This window comes from Micrasema longulum, unplaced genomic scaffold, assembly GCF_059751315.1.
Source record: "Micrasema longulum isolate JH-2025_06_02 unplaced genomic scaffold, ASM5975131v1 h1tg002780l, whole genome shotgun sequence".
In the NCBI taxonomy this organism is placed as follows: domain Eukaryota; kingdom Metazoa; phylum Arthropoda; class Insecta; order Trichoptera; family Brachycentridae; genus Micrasema; species Micrasema longulum.
The window spans coordinates 12,732-38,831 of NW_028279906.1; the positions used below are offsets into that span (position 1 = coordinate 12,732).

At 33.9% G+C, this 26,100-nt stretch overlaps 2 protein-coding genes across 5 annotated transcripts; both read left to right on the forward strand.

The window, feature by feature from the left end:
• Nucleotides 1-558: 558 nt before the first annotated feature.
• On the forward strand, nucleotides 559-13,911 carry grp (serine/threonine-protein kinase grp). 4 transcript variants are annotated; one of them, XM_088241206.1, is made up of 9 exons: nucleotides 563-658; nucleotides 1,090-1,215; nucleotides 2,227-2,450; nucleotides 4,835-5,012; nucleotides 5,452-5,594; nucleotides 9,427-9,624; nucleotides 13,036-13,220; nucleotides 13,302-13,433; nucleotides 13,532-13,911. In XM_088241206.1, the coding sequence occupies exons 2-9, from the start codon at nucleotides 1,148-1,150 to the stop codon at nucleotides 13,706-13,708; spliced, it is 1,305 nt and encodes a 434-aa protein (XP_088097332.1). In that variant the 5' UTR covers nucleotides 563-658; nucleotides 1,090-1,147; the 3' UTR covers nucleotides 13,709-13,911. The 4 variants fall into 4 exon arrangements, with proteins under 4 accessions (XP_088097335.1, XP_088097332.1, XP_088097334.1 ...); XM_088241208.1 differs by having other exon boundaries at nucleotides 13,039-13,220; XM_088241207.1 differs by having other exon boundaries at nucleotides 638-822.
• Nucleotides 13,912-24,899: 10,988 nt separating this feature from the next.
• Nucleotides 24,900-26,065, forward strand: ATPsynG (ATP synthase, subunit G). Its single transcript, XM_088241211.1, has 2 exons — nucleotides 24,900-25,037; nucleotides 25,720-26,065. Exons 1-2 carry the CDS (start codon nucleotides 24,998-25,000, stop codon nucleotides 25,977-25,979), a joined length of 300 nt encoding a protein of 99 aa, XP_088097337.1. The 5' UTR covers nucleotides 24,900-24,997; the 3' UTR covers nucleotides 25,980-26,065.
• Nucleotides 26,066-26,100: the final 35 nt, after the last annotated feature.

The following is a 26,100-nucleotide window of genomic DNA, read 5'->3' on the forward strand; positions in this document are numbered from 1 at the left end:
GTTTGGATACTTGAATAATTTTTTTTTCGGAAAAACATAACATTACAATTTATATATTTAAAAAATAAATTTAGACGATATTTTCTTAAAACTATTTTCGTTAAAAACACGAATTACCCTTTTTGGGAAATTATAATATAGTTGGGCCTCACTAATCCGCACCCTCGCTTATCCGGCGATCGCGGTAATCCAGATGGATGGAGCGTGGCGTTCGCTAGGGAGGCGAGAGGCATTTTACCTGTATCGAGCACCGCGATAAGCTGTCTGTTGTCAATCGTTGACGTGTTGTGTATTTTTTGTGTAATTTAAAATCCGCAGCCTTCCAACATTTTGTTATTGATGTATTTTGATCATTAAAGAAATAACTGAAATTAAACATTAGTTTATTACCATTTAAGTTTTGCAGACCACAATCCGGACGCCTTGGTAATCCGCCGAAGTCTTGATTTTTGCTTGTCCGGATTGTCGAGGAACTTCTGTATATTTTGAATTTATGGTTTCATCGAGTAGAAGAATTACATTTTTATATAGTCTATGCTTTAAATTGATCTAAAATTTGTGACGGTGGCGCCATCGGCGCGCTGCGGGGCAATTAGGCAATTTTAGCGGCAACGGCGGCGACTAGCGGCGGGGCCTCGTTTTCTGCAATCTTTTCGTGGTATGGTTTGCACGTTTGTAGTTTACTTTTAAACAAGCATATAATTATCGTCTAGAAAGTGTTTGCATCCGCCTAGTCCTATTTTGAACCTTTCTTATTAATTTAATTGTATGGTATATTTGATAACCCGACGTACATGTACGTCGGACGACCGTTCGATAAAGGTAACGCGCTTTGCATCCAAGCCTCTGTTGCTTTTGTTCAAAAACATCCACGTGTTTTTCTGTAAAATGGATCTTGATTTTTCCTTTTACGTGACTGTTTTAAGTGTTTATTTGCAAATGGGTAAATATCCTGCGGTAAAAAATTTAATCTAAGCATTTTGTGCAGAATCTTCTTATTCGAAAAATGGCGATCTCGGAAAAAAATCGGCGTCATTGAGATGCATGTTTGTCCTTGGAACTTATAATTAATTTCTCCCGTATTTTCAGGATCTTGAGATGACTCTTTCTTGCTTCATGAGGTAGTGATTTTCGTACGCCGGCTACAATGGCTGGCAACGAGTTTGTAGAAGGTTGGGTCCTAGGCCAGACATTAGGCGAGGGAGCTTATGGAGAGTAAGCATTAGCCGGTTTCGTTATTCTTTTGTTTATTGTTATGTAGATTAACTGACGCATTGTTTTATTTAGGATTTTTTACTGTGCAATTTATACATTTTAACCACTCCATTATCGAAATGTGGGGTGTAGCAAATTCAGATTTCAATGGATAACACAGTGCCTTCAAGTTGTACCTGTAGTTTCTTTGACAAATGTTTCTCATTTACGGTATTCTTTTACTTTTGATATAGTTCTTTAATTTTTGCAATGAAAATAATATTTTTTGCCGATTTCCAGCATGCTTCTTACTAATGATCCCCGTACATCTAATGTCATTCGTTTTTAATGATTTTATATTATATTCAGTGGTGTTTTCTAATGGATTTGTATAAATATTCATAATATTTTTTGTAAACTATGTCTTATGATAAATCATCTCTGGGGCACTTCACGGCAGATACAATTTATTTGTAGATGATGTAAATATTTTTTTATGAACTGTTAGAAGATAGATGGATAGAGGGTAATTTATATATTGCCATTTTTTTTAAATCGTCTCAGGGGTGCTATACAATAAATAACATGGCTTGCGGCTCTGAAAAATAACACCCTTATATGAGAAAGCTATCATCATAGTTCATCTATTCACTTATTAAATACTTTAAAATCAGGTTAATTATTTTTGTTATGATAGCAGAATTTTTCAAACATTAATAGAATTCATGGTGCTTTTTAAAATCTTAAAATAAAACATTAAAAATCAACTCGTGTAAGAATACGAGTTAAAGCGAAGCTAACACCGGTTGAAAGTTTTCCCGCAACATATTCAGCAGCTCGAGCGTTGAAGACTTTCCAGCCATTTAATGAGTGGTTATCTAGACACTCGACATGTACATCTCCATTTAAGTAAACAGTGAACACAGCTGTATTTGTTTTTTCTGTTATTACTGAGCTCTATCGAAATTTAACTTGTTTAATAATTAGGTATAAATTGTTGTGTTTATTGTATTAATTAGCAAATTATTTCAGAGTGAAATTAGTCGTGAACAGTACCACGGATGAAGCAGTCGCTATGAAAATAATAGACCTAAGGAAACACAGCGATGCAGCTCTACTCGTGAAGAAGGAAACTGCAATCCAGAAGTCACTCCGTCACCCCCACTTGCTGCAGTACTTCGGGAAGAGATCTCATGGTCATTTTGAATATATTTTCCTGGAATACTGCTCGGGTGGTGAACTGTTTGATCGAATAGGTAATGACTATTCCGTTATGTTCTTTTACTTTCAAAATTTGATATCTTTAGCTTATATATATCGCATAAAAATATAATGAATACACAATGAGACAATTGCAGACCATAAGATTATTAATTTATTTAGATAGTGTCATATATGTATAGCACTACCTTTGTAGCAATATATATGTAAATATATATTTTTGTATTTAACCCTCTCTTCCCGGTGATGTGTAGCTAGTGCACATTGCATCTAATAACTTTAATACCTCTATAAATATAATAAATACTGCGTTAAAATTTTCAGTATTCCTCCGTTATGCACTTACGCATCGGTTGAAATAATTTATTATTAAATAATACGAAAAAGGGTTAAATATCAGAAATCAGAGATAAATGACCAATACAACCTATGTATCGCAAGTCATGGCGTATGAAGTCAAGAGTATTAAACATATGATTGTCTCACACAATCTTTACATCCCACTCTTGGTGCTACAGATATATTCGCAAGTGATAGACAATTTTAAGCATCCTGCAGGCCAATAACCACGAGCAAGTACCTACGTATAACCAATGTGTCACAAGTCGTGGCGTATGAAGTAAAAGAGTGCCAAACATACCGTTGTCTCACACACTCTTTACATTTCACTCTTTTGGTTGCTACAGGTATATTCCCGAGTGAGACAATTTTTGCAGGTCAATAACCAACAGCCAGTACACTACACGGCCAGACGTGTAGTGTGTAGCTCTCCGAGCTTTGTTAAGGGTGGTCCTCTCGCTTGCACCAAGAGTGTCAGCTAATGATGTTTTCATGTTTTTAGCAATCAGATTAAAAAATATTATCACTTTTGAATTAAACTATAAATACAGTCTAATCAGGTTATTATGAGGAAGATGGCACTGACTAAATTTGTCCGTTCTAAGCATTACTTGTTATACCAGGGAGGTTTTTTTTAAAAATCCAATTGCCATTGCATATTATTTATTAGTTAACAAATAAATATACATATAGTTCATACAGATAATTAAAAAAGAAAACTATTGAGGTAAATTATAATAAATGCTCACAAACATATCACTTTCTAAATTTCAAATGCTCTTAAAAAAACATTATTTTTCCACAATATTAACACCGTGAAAGAAAACTTTTTACACATTTCAACATTTTTCGCGCCACATTATATTTCACAAATAATTGCTACTTTTTCAGGAATTAAGAGACACTTCCTCTTGTTAGGTATGTTTATAATTCAGGATGTAGTTTTTTATAATCTAACATCACCCACTCATAATGTTTATTATGCAGTGACCATAGAACATTTAAAACAAAAAACTGGGAAACATTGTAAAAACCCACGAAATGAGAATGTCATTCATAAACTACTAAAGAAGTTGTAAATTGTAATGTTTCAGCTCAGGCCGGTAACTTACTGAGTTCACAAAGCTTGGATGTTTTACACGCAATTTCAACCATGTGTAGGTTCTTATTAAAATTATGTTTTTAAACAATTAAAGAGTTTTTGCTCAACTGTTGACAATATTTTTGTTTGGTATGTCCGAAAAGTAACTTGTTATAAAAGTGAATAAATGTATTGAGAAAACCATAAACTCATATGTCAATGAATGTTTCCTCATAACATCCAAGATCTCACTATTTCCGTGACCGTTATAACCAAGTCCGACTGTAATTGAAGCAATTGCCTGTGAATATTCCATTTTTTCCATTTACAATCTCTGTTTTGCGCGTGTAATGACTATACAGCGCCAGAACGCGAGGATGTTTTTGCCACAGTAAGAGAAGGGTTAATTTTATTCATATATAAAAAATGTGTTTTATTGTGACTTAGTGGACTAAATGAGTTAGTAAATAAATAACAATATTTTTTACTAAAAATCACTTTTACAACTCATTCTATTTCAAAAATAGCCTGTTTCGATTCCACGTGACCTTTTGTTATTACATTATTCAACTAGTCGAGAGTTTATACAAATTATCTCTCGTAAATATGACTCATGAATTATGCCACGTTTATTCTAACCAGATCATATGCAAAACACTCTCCAAATTTAGTTGTATGGTGATAGTACAATTTTTGTTTCTTAATTTAAAAGTTTAAGTTTTACGTATTTATAAAAATGATTAAAATGCAATATTAATTTAGATGTTCTATGAAAATAATTATTGACTGCTAACAGACTTGCCATATTAGACAATGGTCTTCAGTTTGTAGACCACTCAGACCCTTGTCTGTTACAATTAATATGCAGAGGTTCCTATGTAAAAATAGAATCTACTTTTCACGTGTGAGTTATAACAATTGAAGACTGCTACTTTTGACTAGATACTGAAGATAGGTGAACTTTTAGTAAATTGAGATATTTTCTCTTGTTTGGAGCAGAACCTGATGTTGGTATGGCGGTTGGTGATGCGAGGCGATATTTCCTCCAGATATTGTCAGGAGTGGAATACCTCCACTCGAGGGGTGTAACCCATCGCGATTTGAAGCCAGAAAACTTGCTGTTAGATGACAGTGATAATATTAAAATATCTGACTTTGGGATGGCTACAATATTTAGGTATATTTTGTGATTTACTTTATATTTTCCATTTTCCTGTTATGAAAAGGTTATTTTTTACTATAAATTATGTCTTTTTTTTTCTTTTTAGATTTTTTAGTAAGGGTCTATATTGATTTTTGAAAGAAGGTTAGAAAAGTTATTTGCGAAGAGTAAAAAGATATACCAAAATGATTGTAACTCTTTCTTTTGTTGAATAACTGCTGTAGTAACTCTTACTATTTTTATGAAATTATATAAAAATAATACTTTAACTAATTGGCAACTTTAGGTTTGACTAAAAATTATATTGATTACTGGCAGTTGGTAGTTAGGAGTCAGTAAATATCTCCATAGAACAACCTAAAAAATATTTGTATTCTATTATACGCAGTCTGGTTACGTTCATTATTAGCGAAGATTAAGCAGAGAGTGTATTGACATGTTCGGAAATGCACAGGCTGAAGGGAGTGGAACGCCTGCTAGACCGAAGATGTGGGACTCTGCCCTATGTGGCCCCCGAGGTCCTGGAGTCTCCATACAACGCGGCCCCTGCTGACTTGTGGTCCTGCGGGATCATCCTTGTAGCCATGCTGGTTGGAGGTATTTACCGCTTAAGCTATTTTAAATTTTATTTTTATAATTTGCTTTTGATGTTAGATAAATTAAAGATACATCCAAATGTTTTTGTAAATATTTTTAAAAACTCTTTTTTTTCTCCTGTGCATTGGATTGATTAACCAATTAAAGAGATAACTCATTTGTTTATTACGATTCCTTCAGTCACAATCTTCTTGTGATGCTCTAGAAAGTGAAATAACTTACAAATGAAAAATAAAATTTTATAGTAAATTCTTAGTGATAGTGAAAATTAAATTAATTATTTTCCTAGTCTGAGATGGAACCTCATTTGAGGTAATTAGTGCTAAACACCTTGACTGTAGAGTTGGATTATGTATGAAAATTTTTGAGCTATAATAGTATGTATGATCAAGTCATTGTTGATTCACATTGTGTTGTCGTGGATAAGCATGCAATATTGTATTTTTGTAATCACAATATATATCAACGGTAAAATGGCCAAGTGACCGATGCGCCACAATGTGCATTTTGCAGGATAATCAAAGATTTCATATTTTGAATCAACTTCAAAACAATGTAGGCAAGAAAAACTGTAAGGTCTAAATACCAAAAACATTTCAATGTAAATCTAAACGACAATCTGTAAAAATAAGTCCAATTGTAGGATACGATCCATTGATTTTATTCATTTACAGTAATAATATAATGAATACTTAATACTAGACTAAAAAATATTTAAAAATTATAATTAACAATATACGTACTGTGTCATAAATTAACAGGAATTTAATGAAAAAAAATAAATTATTTACACATGTAAATTTGAAATGAAGACTGTTTATATTTCACTAGTCACTAAAAATAAAATAAAAACTTAGTGGGTTTTTGTACACGTTAACTTTGAAACTAAACCTCGGAGAATTTAGAGGGTTTTATCAGTTGACAAAGCTTGAAAAATGACAACTTCAATTTTAACTTGTTTTCTCAAATTTTGTTATTATAAGAGAATTGTTTAAGAATTCACTTTGTGGAATTAAAAAAAAATATGTTTCAAATAAAACACTTTGTAATTTAAGTGGGTTGTATCATATACTGACAATATATAACCCAATTTCGTCTATAGTAGTGAATCAGTCACTTGGCCTTTTTACCATCGATATGCATGTGTGTTATATGTATACCTTAACCCGATGTGACAGAATGAGGGTTGTCTCATCAGGTGTAACCAGGTGCAAATGTTGAACTATCAAGTTGTTTGCCTCAACTCTATTCTATTTCAACCTTATAAGGCAACAATCATCTAACTCTGTTTTATCATTTTTGTATTCTCTACTATTAAGTGTCCACTAAAATGTAAGAAATAAAAAAAAATACCCTGACCTAATTCTAAAAAAAAACTTTTTTTTCCAAACTATTAATTTCTTGGAAGTTAAACATACATTGTAAAGTGTGAGTGAACAGCAGCTAATATTACAGTATTGCCATGTCAATTAGTCTGTAAATACTGGAAATTGTGATGCCAGTATAATATAGATTAAGAAATGCAAGTAACATCTACAGCTGATTGGAGCTGCTTGTGGCTGAATGGACCATCGAGTTGGTTGTGTCTTTGGTATCCTAGCTGTAGGCCATTTATTAGATCCTAAAGTTATGGTACCGAAGTCACAAACTATCTTGTTAAGCACATCTTTTATTTTCCTTTTGTTTTGCACTTTGTGTTATGATTGGTAAGTATTATTTTTGTGTGGCTTGCATTTTATATTTGGGTAGTTAAATTATTGCTTTCTGATTAGATTTATTTTTGCCCTTGAATTTTGTTGATTCTTGAGTCATATCTGTTTACTTATTGTCACAACTTACATGGAATTACATTATTGAAAATATACCTTTTGTTGCAAATAGTTTTATTTAATTTTTTCAGAAATACAATAACTAAATATATATTTTCATCTGTATTATTATAAAACATTCATATGTGGGAAGTTCAACAAATTGTTTAAAATGTCACATTCTTTAAGAAAAACGTTTATTTAAAGTAAGCAAATATTTTATTTATTTTAAATTTAATTCTTACATTACAAAGTATATATTATGCATAAATGGAGTTTTTTTTTTGTTTGAAATTCTTTGGATAATTGGTAATATTGGAAAATATATATTAGAAATTGTTTTTCTGCGTTTAAAACAAGAGTTATGTACATAGTCATAAGAAGATTAATTGTATGTAAAATAAATTTTGAATTAGCAATAAATGAATAACTTTCATAAAAATATTTTCAAGTAGTCTTAAAAATAATGACACATGTTAAAAATATGAATCCAGTTGCGTTAGAGCAGGGACCGAAATTTGATCTGAATTATATATATAATTTACATAGCATGGGTGGCTAAAGCTCCAACCGCGTATAAATTTCTAGTTGTCCACCAGTCTGATGCGTCAGACAAGAATCAATTGGTTTTAAAAATAGAGATTTTCAGTGGTCAATTTACAAAAGCGTATCCATTTTGTTAACCTTTCATATAAATAACTTCATGATGATTTTGTCCACTCCGAAAGCACCATCGCGCGGCCACTTTCCTCCGTCCTCCGTGAATCTATATTATTACAATAAACCAAAACTAAACACTGCCTCCGTTTAACAGCGTGTTTACGAAAAGCTATATGCAATGTCACATTTCCATCACGCCCTCTGTCACTACTTAAATAATTCATATTTACGAATAATTGTAAAGCATATTGCTTGCTTCAATATAGCCAAAATAAAATAGCATCTTGTTTTATTTATATACTATTTTTATGTTTGTGTGAAGTCATCATTAATTGCTTTTATTGAAATAACTTGATATTTAATTGGTATTACCTGTTTATTTTCAACAATATTTTGAGTTTGTCCAAATTTTTGTAGACAAGGACTAGATTCAACTCCCCGGGAGCTGTCAATATTAACATATAACAACATGTATGAAGAACATTTTAAAGGAGGTAATACAGAAGTCTAGACATCTACAGGGCTTATGACCTGTCAATGGCTGATTAAAGTGGCCACTTTACACACTGTGTAACATTCACCATTCTGTCCATATTTGAACATCTATATTTCTTCAATTCTTTCATCTGTTGATGATTGACAGGTCATAAGCCCTGTAGATGTCTAGACTTCTGTATTACCTCCTCTAAAATGTTCTTCGTGTCTGTTGTTATATTTTAATATTGATAGCTCCCCAGGGAGTTGAATCAAGTCCTTGTCTACCAAAATATAGACCAACTCAAAATATTGTTGATAAATCAACCTGGTCCATGAAGAAGTATAGAAATTGAAAAATAAAATTTTCAAGCGTTGCCTAGTATGTAGGTGAAATAATTAAATTAGATGAATCTCACCCGCATAAATAAATGTTTCAGCTCTTTAACTTCACAAAAATCAACAGATGAAGTAATATAGATGTTCAAATATGGGCAGAATGGTGAATGTTACACATTGTGAAGTGGCCACTTAAACTTGCCATTGACAGGTCATAAGCCCTGAATATGTCTAGACTTCTGTATTACCTCCTCTAAAATGTTCTTCATGTCTGTTATATGTTAAAATTGTTTATTTTCAGCTGAAAATTAATTTTAGCTTTATATTACTGTTTTCAGTGTTAGTAGACAGACCTCTACCAAAAATGTCAAAAGTAGGTCGCCCGTAGTGGTTAAAACTTTGCCAACCCATGCTGCGTAGGTTGCGCTGCCAAACAGATTTAAAAATCATGAGCAAGTCTACACGCACGACTGAACACAATTACGGTTTAATTGTCTTAAAATAGTGGAAGAATTTTTAATCTTAAGTGTGAATGGATTGTTGGGATATAGAACTGCCATGGGACCAGCCGTCCGCACAGTGCAGCGACTATATAGCGTGGTGTGGGGGCAGCGTGGCGGGAGCTGGCCCCTGGCGGTGTATGGGCCCTGCAGTACTGGCGCTCCTACGGCGCTTACTACAGCCGGACCCCCGGCGCCGCATCTCCCTCGCTGATCTCAAGAACCACTCCTGGCTCACTGATCACAACGGTATGAATTCCTGTTCTCTTCCTGGGTACCACTAATCACAGCATATCTAGAACATTTGTTAAGGTTATTAGTCTTTCGCCTTAGGTGCCGGTCTAGAAGAATTGCACGTTGCCAAGAATCGAGAACCTAAAAATCAAATTAAAATATATTTTAAAAAATTATGTGTAATATACGGTAGAACTCCATTTCTCGGAACTTCAGTCATCCGAATTGCCAAATATCCCGATCTTTATCAGGAAATTAAAAATAAAGAAGTTTTTAATTTTAATTTAATTGTGTGATTAATTTTGCTGGACATGTTTTAAGTAAATTTTTAATGTGATTATTTTGAATGCAATAAAATCTGGCACTTATTTATCCGGATAATTAGAGTTTTACTTTATTTTAATTTTTTGTGACGGCTATGTAAGAATTAGTTTCCTGTTTATACATTATTGAAGGTCCCTCATTTTAGGGATATTTTATATTGGGTATCTACTAAAAAGATGCCACTTTTAGACATTATGTAGCTTTTCTCATTTTAACTCATAAAGCCTGATGGTTAAAAAAAAAAACCAGGTGGCGAAGTAGGTCAAAATAGACCCAGTAAAATTTTCTAATTATAATTTAAAATATCAAAGGAAAGCAAATAGCCTACTAATACGTGCTATCTGTTGAATTTTGCCTGTTTGACTACCGTCTTACCGCCCGTCTGCCCTGCTCCTTGCCGCTCCTTGGACAGTAAGTGCGTATTAGGTATTACGTTATCACAGATTATTTAAAATTTTATTAGTATAAATGCAAGTTATTTCTACAGTGTTGCATGAAAATTATGTTTTTTTTTATGTATGGTAAAATTGGCTCTGCACTATTTAGCCATTTTACTGGAATAAAAGTCATTATTGTTTTATTGTCCTTTATTCTTTTATTGATTAGATTTTATTTGGTATTAGTTTATTATGCAAACTCGGCAGTTATAGATCATCATCATTCCCTTTCCGCGCCTAATGGTTCATAGGGCACAGCATTGGTACACTTGTGTTGTATCTTGATCCTTTTTGTTACATGACAGTAAGATGATCAGTCTTAAGTTTCAGGTACAGTCCAGGGACTATGAACTATTCTAGTGTTAAAACACCTTTTTAAATCAATATTTCATGTCATTTCGAGTCGAACCCGAGACCTCTTGCATGTTAGACAAACCTGTTGACCACTACACCTCGAGGCCGACAAGATAGCACGTGCCAAAGGTTGATAATATATCTCAATTCTTATCTATATGTTAGTTGATGTCCGCGGTAAATACAAAAGGCGACGGTCGGTGGCGACTCTAAACATCTCTCGAACAAATAATATAATTTTTTTTACATTTTATTTGTGTTTTTTTTTAAAGACAACTCTGTTAATCTGGTCTGATAATTTTCATTTATGTCTCGAATTGAAGCTAATTTTTTTTTTTTAAATATTAGACTTAGCGAAAATCACGAATAACATTTATTTATCGCGTAATTGATAATTTTTGTATTCATAAGGTCTGAGAATCCCATCTTTGGTGGGTATGAGTTCATGGTATATTTCAAATCAAGAATATAACCCTAAACATTTTTCCGTGGTAAAATTTGAAAATATTTGTTTACTAAATCAGTATAATATTTTCCATTCATAAGGACTAAAGTAAAGGGTTATTTCCTCATCAGGTACTAGGTGACTCTGAGTGATGCTGTATTTCAGAATCGCCCTGTGTCCTGGTGGGGTGGAAACCTCGCCAACTGACATCATACTCAGTTTTAATTTACATTCAAATTAACATATTACAACGGAGATGGAGAACATTGTAGAGAAAGGAATATGAAAGTACAGGCTTATGACCTTGTCATTGGCTGTTTACAAAAATTTAGACAAACTCGGAATACTGTTGATGTATATTCAAGATGAAACCAATTAATATCCCATTCTAGGTACCGAAAACTTTGTCAGTGTCTACGCTTTGGCGATTTAGCTATGTGACTGTTTATAGATCATAAAGCTAGATTACCAAAGCATAGCTGCTGATATATTCGTCTCTTCACTGGATTATCTCAGTAAGTTCAAAGCAAAACATTTCTTCCAAATATCTAGGATATACGAGTAGTATGACTGATTTCTCATCTGTAGAAAAACAAAATATTTTTACTTTATTGACAATCATCACTGTAACTCACTTAAACATTTTCATTTATTTTCTACATACAGTGCGTTTTAATGTTTAATAAGCCTATGTTAACGTGTTATTGCCTGTCAGTGAACCAAGAAGGGCTGGAAATAGACATCAGATTGTAAGGTGTTCGCACCATGGATCTGTAGAAACCTCAAGAGTAAAAATGCGCCAAGCTATAGAGGAGCCCGAGCCTAGGAAAACCATTATATGGCTATTGGGTATTAAGTTACGCAGCAAAACAATGGGCCGTACTCAGGTCGAGACTTGCCAAAGGGATATTTATTTGCATTGTAAATACTTTTTAATATGTACCTGTATATTTATTATTGCAGGGTTATTCCAATGTATTTTTCTATAATTCGCCTGTATTTATTTTATAAAACTGAAAATACATGCTTGTGTTTATTTTTTTATTTATTCATTTTATTCACAATATACTTATGTTACATTTATTGAGACAAATCCCAACTCCATGGAACCAAAGTCCCGTGTTGAGTTTTTTTTGTCCATTACAAAGTCGTAGCTGCCTGAAATTTGGACATGTCATTTTAGATGCGATTTCAAGGTTAATGTTACTATTTTCGAGTAAAATTTGAATCGACCTCTACTCGATAAAGACTCGAACTTTATATGGATGCCTGGTGCGGCCTGACATATTGCCCGTAATCAACTGTCATTATCAACAGTAAACATACTTTAATTCACAATTTTAGCCCCTAAATTGAGAAAAAACAGTATCGGAAGTAAATATGTTGATATAAGGAAAGTTTTTAAGCACCATAATACACGTGTCAGGACAATAAATGCCAAAAATCAATGTAAATCATGGGAAGATATTCTAAATCAATTACCTGTGAAAACTGACTCCTTTAACACCTTTGACACTCCTACTCCTGGGAAACGACTGAACCACAAAAAAACGTCGGTAATTGTCGTATCCGATAATCTGATCAGACAATCCGAAACAAAATCTGGCAGGTATTCCCGGCTCAAACATACAAATTTAATTTGTGTTAGTATTAGAATTGACTGGGCAGTCAATTAATAAACATTGCTCATTTGTATGTCTGTGACGGAACGTTTTCAAATAAAATATTCTAATTTGCCGTCTAAAGCAAATCAAATTTGTAAGTTTACTTGGTTCACCAACATGCACTAGTACAATAATAGAACTCGCTGCACATACAGTTGAATAATGCTAGTTAAAATTAGTAATAAACTTGAATGATTCGCAGTAGCGACAGTAAGCGGTTCCCGGGATATAGAGGTTTGCCTCTCACAGCCACTTCCCACGGGAGCCCGTTGTGTGCTGTTACAGGAAGATGGAGAATGTGGGGCTTCGGTGCTTCCATTTTCTCAACCCGCCATCGGTGAAGATCTGCTCCTTGCGACCCAGCTTAATGCCACCCAATGTTCTCAGGTATGCGCTACTAACATTACTGGCTGTAATTTTTCCCCACCTTGTATTCCTAGTATATTTACATTTGTGTGTTACTCGCAGGGCATGTTCCAGAGGTTTGTGAGGCGAATGACACGGTTCTCAGTTGGCTGTGAATTTGAGGAAGCTACCGATAGACTCAAAAGTATTTTACAAACCATGCAATGTCAATGGAAGGCTCCACAGGGAAAAGAGGTGATCACATTATTTGTTTCATTTCACATTATTTGTTTCATTTCACATACTGCGTGAAATATTTTTTTTACTGATGTTTTTTTTATTATTATTTCCAGATCACCATTACTACAATAGACAGCAGAAAAATGCAATTAGTTTTCAAAGCTAACTTTATAGATATGAATAATAAACTATTGATAGATTTTCGTCTTTCTAAAGGCTGTGGTTTAGAATTTAAAAGAAGGTTTCTTCTAATAAAAAATGGTTATAAAGATCTTGTTGTTAAAAGTTGAACTATGAAAATGTGTATTATAATCCCCAAGTTACCTTGTTATGCCCTTTTTAATTTGTTATGCAAAAAATATTATTTTACGAAATTATTTTGTGTTGCCAACTAAATCAGTTGGTTTATTTCTTGTATAAATGAAATAATGTGCCTTATATTATATTTTAGTTTTTCAAAATATATTTTTAATAAAACATTCAAATACATAATTGTGCCTGTTTTTTTTTATCTCAAGGTATCTAGATAAATGCATAGGAAAATTGTGTGAGAAATTATATATATAAATTATTCAAGAACAACACGGATTTGTCCCCAAGAGATCTAATGTCACCAATTTGTTACGGTGTTAAAATACCCGGTCTGAGGAATGACAATCACAACCCTTTGGATGTACTATACCTTGACTTTGAAAAAGCATTCGATTGTGTTCCAATTAAAATACTGGTCAAGAAGTTGGAGCACTTGGGTATCCGTGGATGGATTGAAGCTTTCTTGAACAATCGTATCTTTCAAGTAAATATAGGCAACACCTTAGCTACAGAACATAACGTACTTAGCGGTGTTCCGCAAGGTTCAGTTCTTGGCCCGATCCTCTTCATCCTGTACATTAGTGATCTCAAAACAGTCATAAAATCTCAATCGAGTATCTTTGCAAATGACACCAAACTGTTGCAAACCCCCTTCTATACTCTGGTCAACCACTCAAGGATTTGGACCACATCAATGAATGGACTAAAAACTGGCAAATCTCATTAAATCATCAAAAAGATCTCGGCATAATCATATCAATAGATTTAAAATGGGAAGCTCACATCATGTCTATTCCCAAGAAAAATAAGTCAAATTTATTTGATTAAAAAGTATTCCAAAATATTACTCCAGAGATATTTCTTAAAATATAAAAGGCCTATAGTAGGGCCAATTTAATAGGTCACATTTGACATTTGTCGGTTTTAGCTTCATAGTGAGGTAACCTGCTTAAAAACATCGATTAAAGTGAATAAATCGATTCGGACTTCAAACATAATCTATGTCAATTGAATTCAGTTGCTATGAAAAAGTACTTATAGGTACTGTAATTTTATTTTCAAAATCATAAGTCGAATCCCTGTCCCATTATTATTTTCTATCTTAAATTTAAGGAACAAAATAAGATATGTACATAATTTAACAAAACTATCAACATTCGATTTTTCTGGGTAACATCCCTAGTGTTTAAAAAGAAAAAGGGTTCACTGATGCAACATTGTAACGATTAAGAACAGATAAAGTTTATTATGTTAAGAATGGTTTATTAGTGAAAGTAAATCATAAAATTACCTTCTTTTGTCATTATTACAAAAAATATGTAATCGTAATTGAAAAAAGTTAAGCAATTGTGCAGTTCTAAATTCGAAAAAATAAATAATATTTTACTACCGCCCTTACAAGGTTATGTTGTTGAATTTTGATGAAGTGTCAAATGTGACCTATTAAATTGGCCCTACTATATGTAAGACCTTTATTGGAATATGGATATCAAGTATGGAGTCCCTACTTAACTAAAGACATTTACATTATTAACACCATTTATAGCCCAATGTTTACATAGAATTTTAAATACATGTTTTTTGGGTAGGGACAGGAGAGTTAGAATATGAATAGGGAATGGGATGTTAATATCGGAGAGGTCGGATAGGAAATCAGGATAACAATCATTTGTGGGGGTCCAAAAAAACATGGTCTAAATCTTCCCCCTGAAGCTGACATTCGCAAATGGCAGAGTCTCAGTCATAAATTCTGATCAGGTGAGAACCATTGCAGCAATGCCCAATGCGCATTCTACATATGGAGGATGTCTCAAACTTGTTCAGAATCACTTTTATGAAATGAAAAATGGTTAAACATAGGTTTATGTTTTGATGCTATCGCAGCGGTTCTTAAGGACAATCAATTGTTACACCCGACCGCGTGGTTTTCTGAAAAGGCGGATGGCAAAATAGATATTAGCAATTAGAAATAGATATTAGAAAACAGACTAACATTAAACCCATCAAAAACTGAACAACTGTGGGTGGCTTCAGCCAGACGACAGAATTTGATCCAGGATACGGCTCTACCTAATGTAGGGAGTACTGCTTTACCCACCGTTAAACTACTGGGAGTTTTACTCAATTCTGACCTATCTCTTGACGCTCAAATTAGTAGAACGATAAGTTCATGCTTCTACCAGCTGAGACAAATTAAATGCATACGCAAAAATTTGCCGGTTGATGCCACCCGTCAATTAATAAATGCGTTTGTAGTGTCTAGAGTCGATTATTGTAATGGTATCTATGCAGGTCTACCAATGAACAAAATGACTCGCCTACAATCTGTATTGAATGCCGCAGCGAGACTTATTTTCGGAATCTCTAAGTTCAGTCATATCACTCCACTACTTCGGGAACTACACTGGCTACGTTTTCCACAGAGGGTTGAATGCAAACTCTGTTGGCTTATGTATAAGTCACTGCACAACTCGGCTCCGGAATATCTAAGGGAACTATTCATTCCAGATGAACTAGCTGACAGGCGTCTCACGCTTAGATCAGCTACGTCTACGGCGAGAGGAAAAGTTATTATACCTCTACGCAAACAGCGCACTAAATTTGGTGAACGCGCATTTGCGGTCGCAGGCCCTATGGCATGGAATGCTCTCCCAGCAGAGGTGCGAGGCTGTGAAAGTGAAGTGATGTTTCGGAAAAAACTTAAAACCCACTTGTTCTCTAAATCATTTGAATAAATCCGTAGCACGTGACAACAAAATAAATTATTTTAATTAAATTACAAATTTAAAAGCTTCAATTAAATTAACTTAACAATAGAATCACCATGTAAAGCGCCCTTGAGGTATTTTATTACGAAAATGGCGCTATATAAGTTATCCATAATTAATTAATTAATTAATTAGAAAATGGCAATGCAGAGACATGAAGAAAAGCAAATGACAGAAAAAAAAAGCTTATTTTGAGGAAATTTTGCTTGGAAATGGGTTTATCGGTAGACCAACCAAAGCTATTAGTGGGATTACAAACGATGGTAACACTGCAAGGCGTATATTTAACATCCTGAGATTTTCAAGTTATTAGTCATTGAAATTTTTTTTTTTACATACTCTCAAACAATTTCTTTCGGTTTGGCATAAATATTAGGGCATATAAATCTTATGCATCTGCACTGCGAAAATATTTGTACAACTTTACAAATGGTATTATATGCCAGCTCAGCTAGTGTGAATAAAATAATGATTCATGGTGTCGGCCTCGTGATGTAGTGGTCAGCGCATTTGTCTACCATGCAAGAGGTCTCTGGTTCGATTCCCAGGGCCATGAAATATTTATTTAAAGGGGTTTTTGGACTAAAATATTTCATAGTCCCTGGACTGGTACCTGAAGCGCAAGACTGATCAGCTTACCTTCATGTAAGAAAAAAAGTTACGCTGCGATTGGTTTACCAATGCAGTGCCCTATGCTCCATAAGGTGCGGAAAGGGAATGATGATGGTGCAGAGATTGCAATGCAGCAATATTGCACATTGGGGAATTTACTGAAGAGGCCTAAGAGTCTCTGAATAAAGATTTTAAAACAATACTAGATTACTAGGGTACTCAAGGAGGACCTCGCTCAAAGATTGTTATGAAAATTTACATCACTTGTCACTCATGTCCAACATATAGAAGAAGAAAAGAAAACATCTCCAAAGTCAGATAAAGACACTTTAAGCTTACTTATAGAACCGAAGGTATATGGTATTGTGACTTAAGAAAGTGGCTCTGAGCTTTTTGACAAATAAAAATGGAAAATCTTATTAAAATATTCCGCTAAAGCAATTTTTCATATTGTTTATTTTTTAAATCAATCTAAATTCTCTCGAGTCTTTTTTCCCATTAAATATTATATATTTTTTTGTCTTCTAAAGATGTTTTTACTAAATAAAAGATGTTTAAAATATTTAAAAACTATTCATATTTATAAATATAGAAAAAAAAAATTGTTTACAAGTAAATATTTTTGGTCAGCCCATATTCCAATTCGGACTTTTGTGCCCTGCCAGGATCAAACCTAGGACTTTATAGGCAACCGCACTAATTACTACACAATAAGGCAGACTAACCTCCACTTAATTTTCTTTTTAAGGGTTTTTATCTAAGAGTAGCCATAGTCGAAAACATGTCCAGGGCCGCAATTATAAACGCCATCTTCGTCGGTACATATCGAGACTGTATAAAGTAACTTCCATATTTATTTAAGAATTTGTGTATATTTGAATGAAAATTCCAAGTATCTCCGTTTGTAACCTATAATTAAACACGTTTAGAACAAAAAATTACAAACATATTTTATTTTTCATGCAGAAAACTTAATTTAACTTTTTAGATAAAATATAAGATAAATTTTATCTTCCCATTAGAATACGGGCCCTGGGTTCTATTTCACACACATAACTATTTTCTTCATCTGCCTGAACACAGTTTTGATATACAGTAAAACTCTAATTATCCGGATTAATGAGTGTCCGATTTTATCGCATTTGAAATAATACAGTGAATTGGAATTACATAAAAAACTTACTTTAACATACCCAGCAAAGTTAATTACACAATTAAAACATCTCCTTTATTTTTTATTTCCTAATAACAATCTGGGTATTTGACAATCCTGATGACTGGAGTTCGGTTAAACGGAGTTCTACTGTATTCATTATTCCATGTCCGCTCCCTAATTGGAGCATATGGTGTCCACAAAGATCCTCCTAGCATCTCTGTCAGCTGCCAGCTCCTGTACGTCCTCCCAAGTCAGGTTCGCGTCTCGTAGTTCTGACATGAACTGCTTACAAACAGTCAGCAGTGGACGTCCAGGCCGTCGAGAACCTGATGCCTTGTAAAGTAGGCAAGTGTGGTTAAAAAGGCATCTGCAGCACATAGCCAAGCCAACCGTATTGCCTCCGCTTGATGACGTTGTCACCTTTATTACTTCATTTCTTCAAAAAGTCAAACGACCGCACAACCAAGATTCTTCTGAGACACCTATTCTCAAAACTCGGAATGTTGCTACTTTGGGCCCTAGTGAGGTGTCTAATGTATATACACCAAAATAAAAAAAAGGTTTTAGTGCATAAAACAAAGTACCTGGTACTATGGTTAGCATGAAATTGGCCTCTTTCCTGTGCACAATTTTGAAGACTACAAGTGAGGGGGTTAAATGCAAAACCGCCGCTGTCCATGATCACTGTCTTTGGGATGACCAACAAAACCAGAATCAAAAAGACTATTCCTTTTAAGTTCAATGTGCAACTTGTGCGTGGTATAACAGGTAGCGAAAATACTATTCATTTTAAGCTGAATATGCACATTGAATTTAAAAGAAATAGTCATTTGGCTACTGGTTTTTTTAATCTTCCCATAAATAGTGATCATGCACAGTGGCGGTTTTGCATTTAACCCCCTCAAGTATACTTTATAAGACTATTTAACTAGTTTTTTTCTGCAGCGGTGTCAAACCTTTCAGGACAGGGATTGCTTCCTGAAAACTGATCCATTTTATTTTAACACTTCCCTTAGAATCCACGTTGCTGAACTTACACTCTTTGAGAACATAAAAGTATAAAAGGATGTGCACATGATATAAAGTCAGATTATAGCAAAAATTATATATTTGTGTACTGATTAAAAAAAAAAATTCTGATCATTAAAAAGAAAATTCATGATTCATTTCTGTATGTTTAATTTATTATAACAATATGTAAAAAAAATAAATTATCAAAATACATGCTCAGCTATTCTGAACCGCTCTCGCGGCTGTAAAATACTTTTATCTTGCATATTTTGTAAGTAAATACGCGAGATAAGAGCTTTTTCTACAGTCACGGGAGCGTTTGGAATATCACCCAAGGAAACACAACTAAATAAATTCATAAATAACTCCCATTATTTTTATATCTAGTTCAAATTTATCAGTTACATATTGCCCAGAAAAGCAGAGGTTCATAATAATATTATAGATCAAAATACTGTTCATCACCCTGAAAATGTATATTTAGGTTTTCATGTTTTTGAGTAAATGTTGAATCCTCCCTAGAATTATAGAATTATTACTAATACAATCGTCTGGCCCGTATGGAGGTGTGATACGCAACTGACCATTATGTACGTCGAGAACTCCATTTATGTCAACTACTGGTAATAAATTCTTTACCAGCCAACTGTGAACTTCATTTTTCCTCTGAGATCCATCATTCAATGTTTCTGAGCCCATCTCGTTAGATATACACTCCATGTATCCATCAGGGGGTTGACTGACTTTAATTTCACTGACATAGTTTCCCATCAAAATGACAGTTCCCAACGTGTCATCCAGTGTGTTTATGATAATACTAAAAATAAAAGTGCAATGTTTATAAACATGTTTCAGTGCAATAATATGTGACCTAAAATTACAGAATTAAGGGCGAATTTAGTTGGTTGGAAGAAATTTTCATATACCGATACACTATTATAAAAAAAAAAATACTAGAACACCTCGTTTATTATACCATATTCTTCTAAATGCACAATTTTATACAGGACATGGTCAAAATAGTGGCTTAAAAACGAGACGTTGGTATAATACAACCTATACTCCACATAATACAGTTGGCCAGCCTAGATAGATTTTATATTCATGTAAGATTTTGTAATTAATTAATGTATTTTCTTTTAAAATGCATAATCATAAACAGCACAGTACTTCAAAAATAAAAGCTTTTCATAACACCCACCATTCTGATACTGGATCAATGGCCTTAATTAATCCATGTAAAGGCAAAGTACATTTAGTTTTTATTGTAGCAAATTTATTGATTAAAGATAACTGCTCAATCGGATTCTTTTCTTGATAATCATCATTCATATTTGTAAAACTGTGTGAAAATCAAAAGAAATATCGATATCACATTTTAATATCCTATAGATTGGTAACTAAAACAGATTGTGTAGCAATCATAATAATAACCATTTATTGCTTGCGTCGTATCTCTATTCTGTGCCGTCTGTGGCATTAACCTAAAAATTAAAAATTAAACGTCAGTTTCAAAAACAAACGGAAGTTTATACCAGAGACTAGATTACTTCTTCTTCGTTTTTTAATGACCTTTTCACCTCTCAACTCGGGTGTTCTGGCCAGTGTCGAATTTTTTGTTATTTTTATATACATATTTACGCATGTGTTAGTAATATAATATTTACAAGTTAGTAAGTTAGTATTTAATGTAATATATACATATGATAATATAACATATTTACAGTTTAACACCATTTATAACTAAATATTTACATATAATTTTAAATACACGTTTATTGGGTGGGGACAGGAGAGTAAGAATATAAATAGGGAACGGGACGTTGATATTGGAGAGGTCGGATAGGAACTCAGGATAACAATCATTAATGGGGCATAAAAAAAAAAACATGATCTAGACCTTCCTCCTCAAGCTGACGTTTGCACATGGCAGAGTCCCGGACATGGATTCAGGACAGACGAGAACCATTACAACAATGTCCAATACGCATTCTGAAGATGTCTTAAATTTGTTCAGAATCACTTTGGAAAACCAAGGCTTTTCTGTTACATTTGGCTTCAATTGGAAAATATGTCTTTCCTTGGCTTGGGATGAGGCTACCCAAAATTCTTGCCATGTGTGAAGTTGCTTCTCCTTTGCCATAATGAAGAGATCACCAAGGTGGTAGGTAATTACTATAGGCAGGATCTGCCACCGGACACCGGTATCCCTTATACCCGACCCGGCAACGTTAAACGGATAATTAATTTGGAAAAATCAACAACTCGACAAAGGAGTGGGTACAAGAGAGGTGCCCGAGAGACTGCGGGTAAATGAGGAGATCACCGCATTGCACAAAAAGGGTGACCCATTAAACTGCGATAACTATCGTGGAATCACGCTATTTAGTGTACCTACCGGTAAAAGTGAATTAATTAAAGTTGAATAATATATAATACTGCAAAGAGTTCGAGGACCCATTGTGCGAGTATTGAGGGAGAACCAGGCAGGGTTCCTACCTGGTAGATCATGCGCGGATCATATATCCACAACTACTAGAAGCATATGGGGTACCTCTAAAACTAGTCGAACTTATCAAAGCCCTTCACTCAAATAGCGAATGCCGAATCAGAATCAACGATGTTGTCCCAGGTTGGTTTAAGATCACCACCAGAGTTTGTCAAGGTTGCGTCCTTGCACCATTCATTTTTATAATCCTCGAGGACTTCATCTTAAGGAAGTCAATTCCACTAGATCGAGGAATATCCGTCTCCTCTTCCCGAATACTCTGCGACCTAGAGTATGCCGATGATGCGGTTATAATTAACGATTCAGTCAGGGGTCTTCAGGTCACAGTAGATATCCTAAATAGGTACTTCGCATGCATGGGTTTAAAAATCAATATTGCAAAAACCCATGTACTGTGTAACACTTCATGCCTTGATGCTCCAAATCCCCTGACTCTGTCAAACCATGTCATTGAAAGGATCGAGAGTTGTTACGGAAAATGACAGCTTTCAAAAAGAACTGGGAGTGTGGCTAGGAATAGCAGGCGCCACATTTAACAGTATGAAGGCTGTCTAGAGATCGGATATTTACTCAGTGAAAACCAAATGCCGCCTATATAACGCCTACATAACACCTATTCTCCTCTACAGATACGAATCGTGACACCCCATTAGAGCCCAAAACAGAAAAATTCTGAGTTTTGAGAATAGGTGTCTTAGAAGAATCTTGGGCTTGTGGTGTTTTGACTTTGTGCGTAAATAAGTAATAAGAGACACACGCAGCAAACTCCAGTGACAATAGTCATCAAGTGGAGGCGACATGGTTGGCTAGGCTATATGCTGCGGATGGCTCCTGGAAGCCTTAACCACGCTTATCTACTGCACCCGGTTGTCGACGACCTGGACGTCCACTGCTGACTATTCATCGGCAGTTTATGTCAGAACTTTGGGATGAGAACCTAACTTGGGAGGACGTAAAAGAGTTGGCAGCTGATAGAGATGCATGTAGGCTCTTTGTGGATATCATATGCTCCTACTAGGGAGCGGACATGGAACGATGATGATGAAGTTCGGTTAGTAAAACCAACACTTTATCACGGGGGAAATCAATCAGAAACGAAAAAAGTTATCATATGTGGGGTAGTTTTTTTATTTTTTATTTTTTTAAATTTAAATTTTTCATTGATAAACCCTTACGGGTTACATACATTTAACAAAATATTTTTACTTTTAAAATTCACGTTCTACTGTTGATAATAATATTTTTAACATCTTTTGTAATTTTTGTAGTCTTTTGTTTAGTTTTGTCTGGTAGTTTAGTTTGTTATTTAGATATGGTGGCGAGATCAAGAAAAAATAATGAGATTTAATTATCTCGGAGTCTGTAAAATCAAGTTCCGCGTTCGCGCGTATAAATAGACGGAAGTTGTCCGTTTTTCCGCCAAAGTGAGCGGGAAAATTCGCTAATTAGTAGAAACTTGAGATTAAAAAGAAAATCGCCTCTTCCACGGTACGTATTCTGATGGGAAGTTAAAAATTGTTTTCAATTTGATCTACAAAGTAAAATTAAGTTTTCTGTGTAAAAAATATGATGTGTTTAATTTTTTTTCTAAACATGTTCAATTACCGGTTACCGACGAAAATATTTTGAATTTTCATACAAATATACACACTTCCGTACATAAATATCAATATTAGTTTACACCGTCTCAGTATATACCGATGAAATAGCCGTTCATAATCGTGCCATATCGGATATGTGGGATGGAAAGTTGGTTCACCATTTGTTTTTCCTATTTTAATTCCCCGTCATGATAATATAATTATAATTAATATAAGGAAAATTATATACGAGTGCCGCTTTTTCCGAATACAGAAGACCCGACCGCAGCCTCCGCTCGTGGGACAGCTGCCCGTCGGCCGACTCGACCACCACGTAAGGCTTTTTACCTTCCGTGGAGTGGATGTGTTTGGCCCCGTATAAGTAACGTTCGAAGTGATGTTTCGGATAAAACTTAAAACCCGCTTGTTTTCTAAATCATTTGAATAAATCCTTAGCATGTGATGACAAAGTACATTGTTTTTCTTAAATTACAAATTAAAAAAGTTTAAATTAAATTTATTTATTTATACAGGTGTTCTTTAAGCCATGTCATATCCGAAACCACGATGATCAGTATGGGCAAGAAGACATATTAAAAAAATATTTAGAACAAAGAAAATGTTTAAAAAAAAAATATTAAAAAAAAAATGGTTGCTTACTTATGAAGGGGAGAAGTGAGGGCAGCACAGCTCCGTGGTTGTCGGTGTATCAAACTCCCCCCTTCTCGTTTCTCCCCTGCAGAAGTAAGCGACCATTTGCTTTTTTTGATATTTTTTATTATGTGTTCACATCCGAAACTACGATGATCAGTATGAGCAAAAAAACATATTGGGACATTAAAATATCTTTTTAGAACGATTAAAATTTAAAATAATAAATTATCAAAAAAAGCAAATGGTTGCAGGGGAGAAACGAGGAGGAGTCTGATACTGCGCCGCGCTCCCCTCACTTCTCCCTTGCGTAAGCGACCATTTGTTTTTTTAAATATTTTATTAAAAAAAAAATCTTTGTTCTAAATATTTTTTTTAATATACTAATATTTCTTGTCCATACTGATCATCGTGGTTTCGGATGTGACAGGGTTTAAAGAACATCTGTATGTATACATACATACATAGACACACATGTTAATACACCCATGCGCATACACGTACATACATACATTCATAAAACATAGACAATTTATTTAATTTATATCTTTATTCTCTCCTAGTTTACCTAATCCAACTTTGAACAAAATTTGTTTTAGTTTTTCTTATTCTTATTAATTTTTTTGAAAAGAAAAGAAAATTTATGCATGGGTAACTATTTATTATATTATTATTATTATATTATTCATGTGCAGGATATTGTCGATGGTAGACTAGTAAAATATAAGTTCTTAGTAAAAAAGAAATAACAACTCATACTTAATAAAACTCTACTAAGAAAATGAAAATATATTTTTTGTGTGTATGCAAATAAAATTTGGGTATTCAATTCATGCGGGCGCACAAGCAACTTATTCAATCCGTATCCTGGTGTGCGGTGTCAATCGATGGCCGCTTAGGTTAAGATAAAATTTTCAACTTCAACCTCGGTAATATTTTGCCCATTTCAAATAACTTGAATTCTCATCGTTTTCTTTAAAATGGCATCTCTTGTTGGAAAACTTCCAGGGATGGTAAATAGTAAGTATCAATGAAACCTGTAATTACCTATTTTAAGATATCAAAAGAATTATGTAATCTGCTTTATATTTCAAAGTTTATTTTTTTTGCTGTTTATATTAAATTTGTATTATTTTAAAATCAACGTCCACGCTTTCCTAAGTCTAGATAATTTAATTTAGATCTATATTACCCATATCTTTTCTACTCGTTTTGTCAGGATACTTATGGTGTCTTGAGAATTCCCTTTGACAAGTAATAGAGCCGAGGAAAACATATTAATTAATCAATGTCATTCAAACGTTTTTATATGTGCTCTTAATTTAAAATATAATAATATAATCTTGAAATATTTCCTCTTTGGAATTTCAAAAATTGTTTGGGATACAGTTACAAGTGCTTATAGGCATACCTAGGAAATAAAGCTTGTCCACAATGACGGAAAATTCTGGAAAGAATATTCACCGTAATATAGAAGACAATAAATCTGAAATTTGAATTGGTGTAATGTAATCAAACCATAAGTAGTCTGTCATTTTAGCAGTCAGTAAATTTTAGTTTATCCCTAACACCTCAAAAATGTTTTCCCTCTCTGTTGAAATAAATTTAAATATGAATAACTTCCTAGGGAGGAAATCCAGCCAGTCTGCAAGCATTTGGACATACTCAAACATTATCCCTAACACTTTTATTGTAACTTTAGATCTCATCGCTCAGGGAAAACCAAAATTCAATGTTTTCTTGAGGTATGCCAAAGTGGAATTGACACCGCCATCTCCAGGAGATATTCCCCAAATCAAGGCGGGGTTAGGGAAACTGATGAGCAGCGCCAAGTCAGGCAAGTGGAAGGAACTGACAGTGAAAGAAGCGTGGCTCAACACTCTGGTTGGAGTTGAAGTATTTTGCTGGTTCTATATTGGTGAATGCATTGGTAAACGACACTTTGTTGGATATAAAGTCTAAACTCTGTTTCATGTTAACTTCTTCTAACTTCTACAATTACCACTGCATTATAAATAAATGGTGTGAATAAAATAGTTTGTACTCTATTATCTTATTTATTTAACCCATTAATATTTCTCTA

Coding starts and splice junctions, on each gene's coding strand:
- grp (XM_088241206.1), top strand. CDS start 1,148: ATGGCTGGCAACGAGTTTGTAGAAGGTTGGGTCCTAGGCCAGACATTA. Junction 5,595..9,426: donor TGTAGCCATGCTGGTTGGAG/GTATTTACCGCT, acceptor GTTGGGATATAG/AACTGCCATGGGACCAGCCG. Junction 13,434..13,531: donor AGGCTCCACAGGGAAAAGAG/GTGATCACATTA, acceptor TATTATTTCCAG/ATCACCATTACTACAATAGA.
- ATPsynG (XM_088241211.1), top strand. CDS start 24,998: ATGGCATCTCTTGTTGGAAAACTTCCAGGGATGGTAAATA. Junction 25,038..25,719: donor ACTTCCAGGGATGGTAAATA/GTAAGTATCAAT, acceptor TTGTAACTTTAG/ATCTCATCGCTCAGGGAAAA.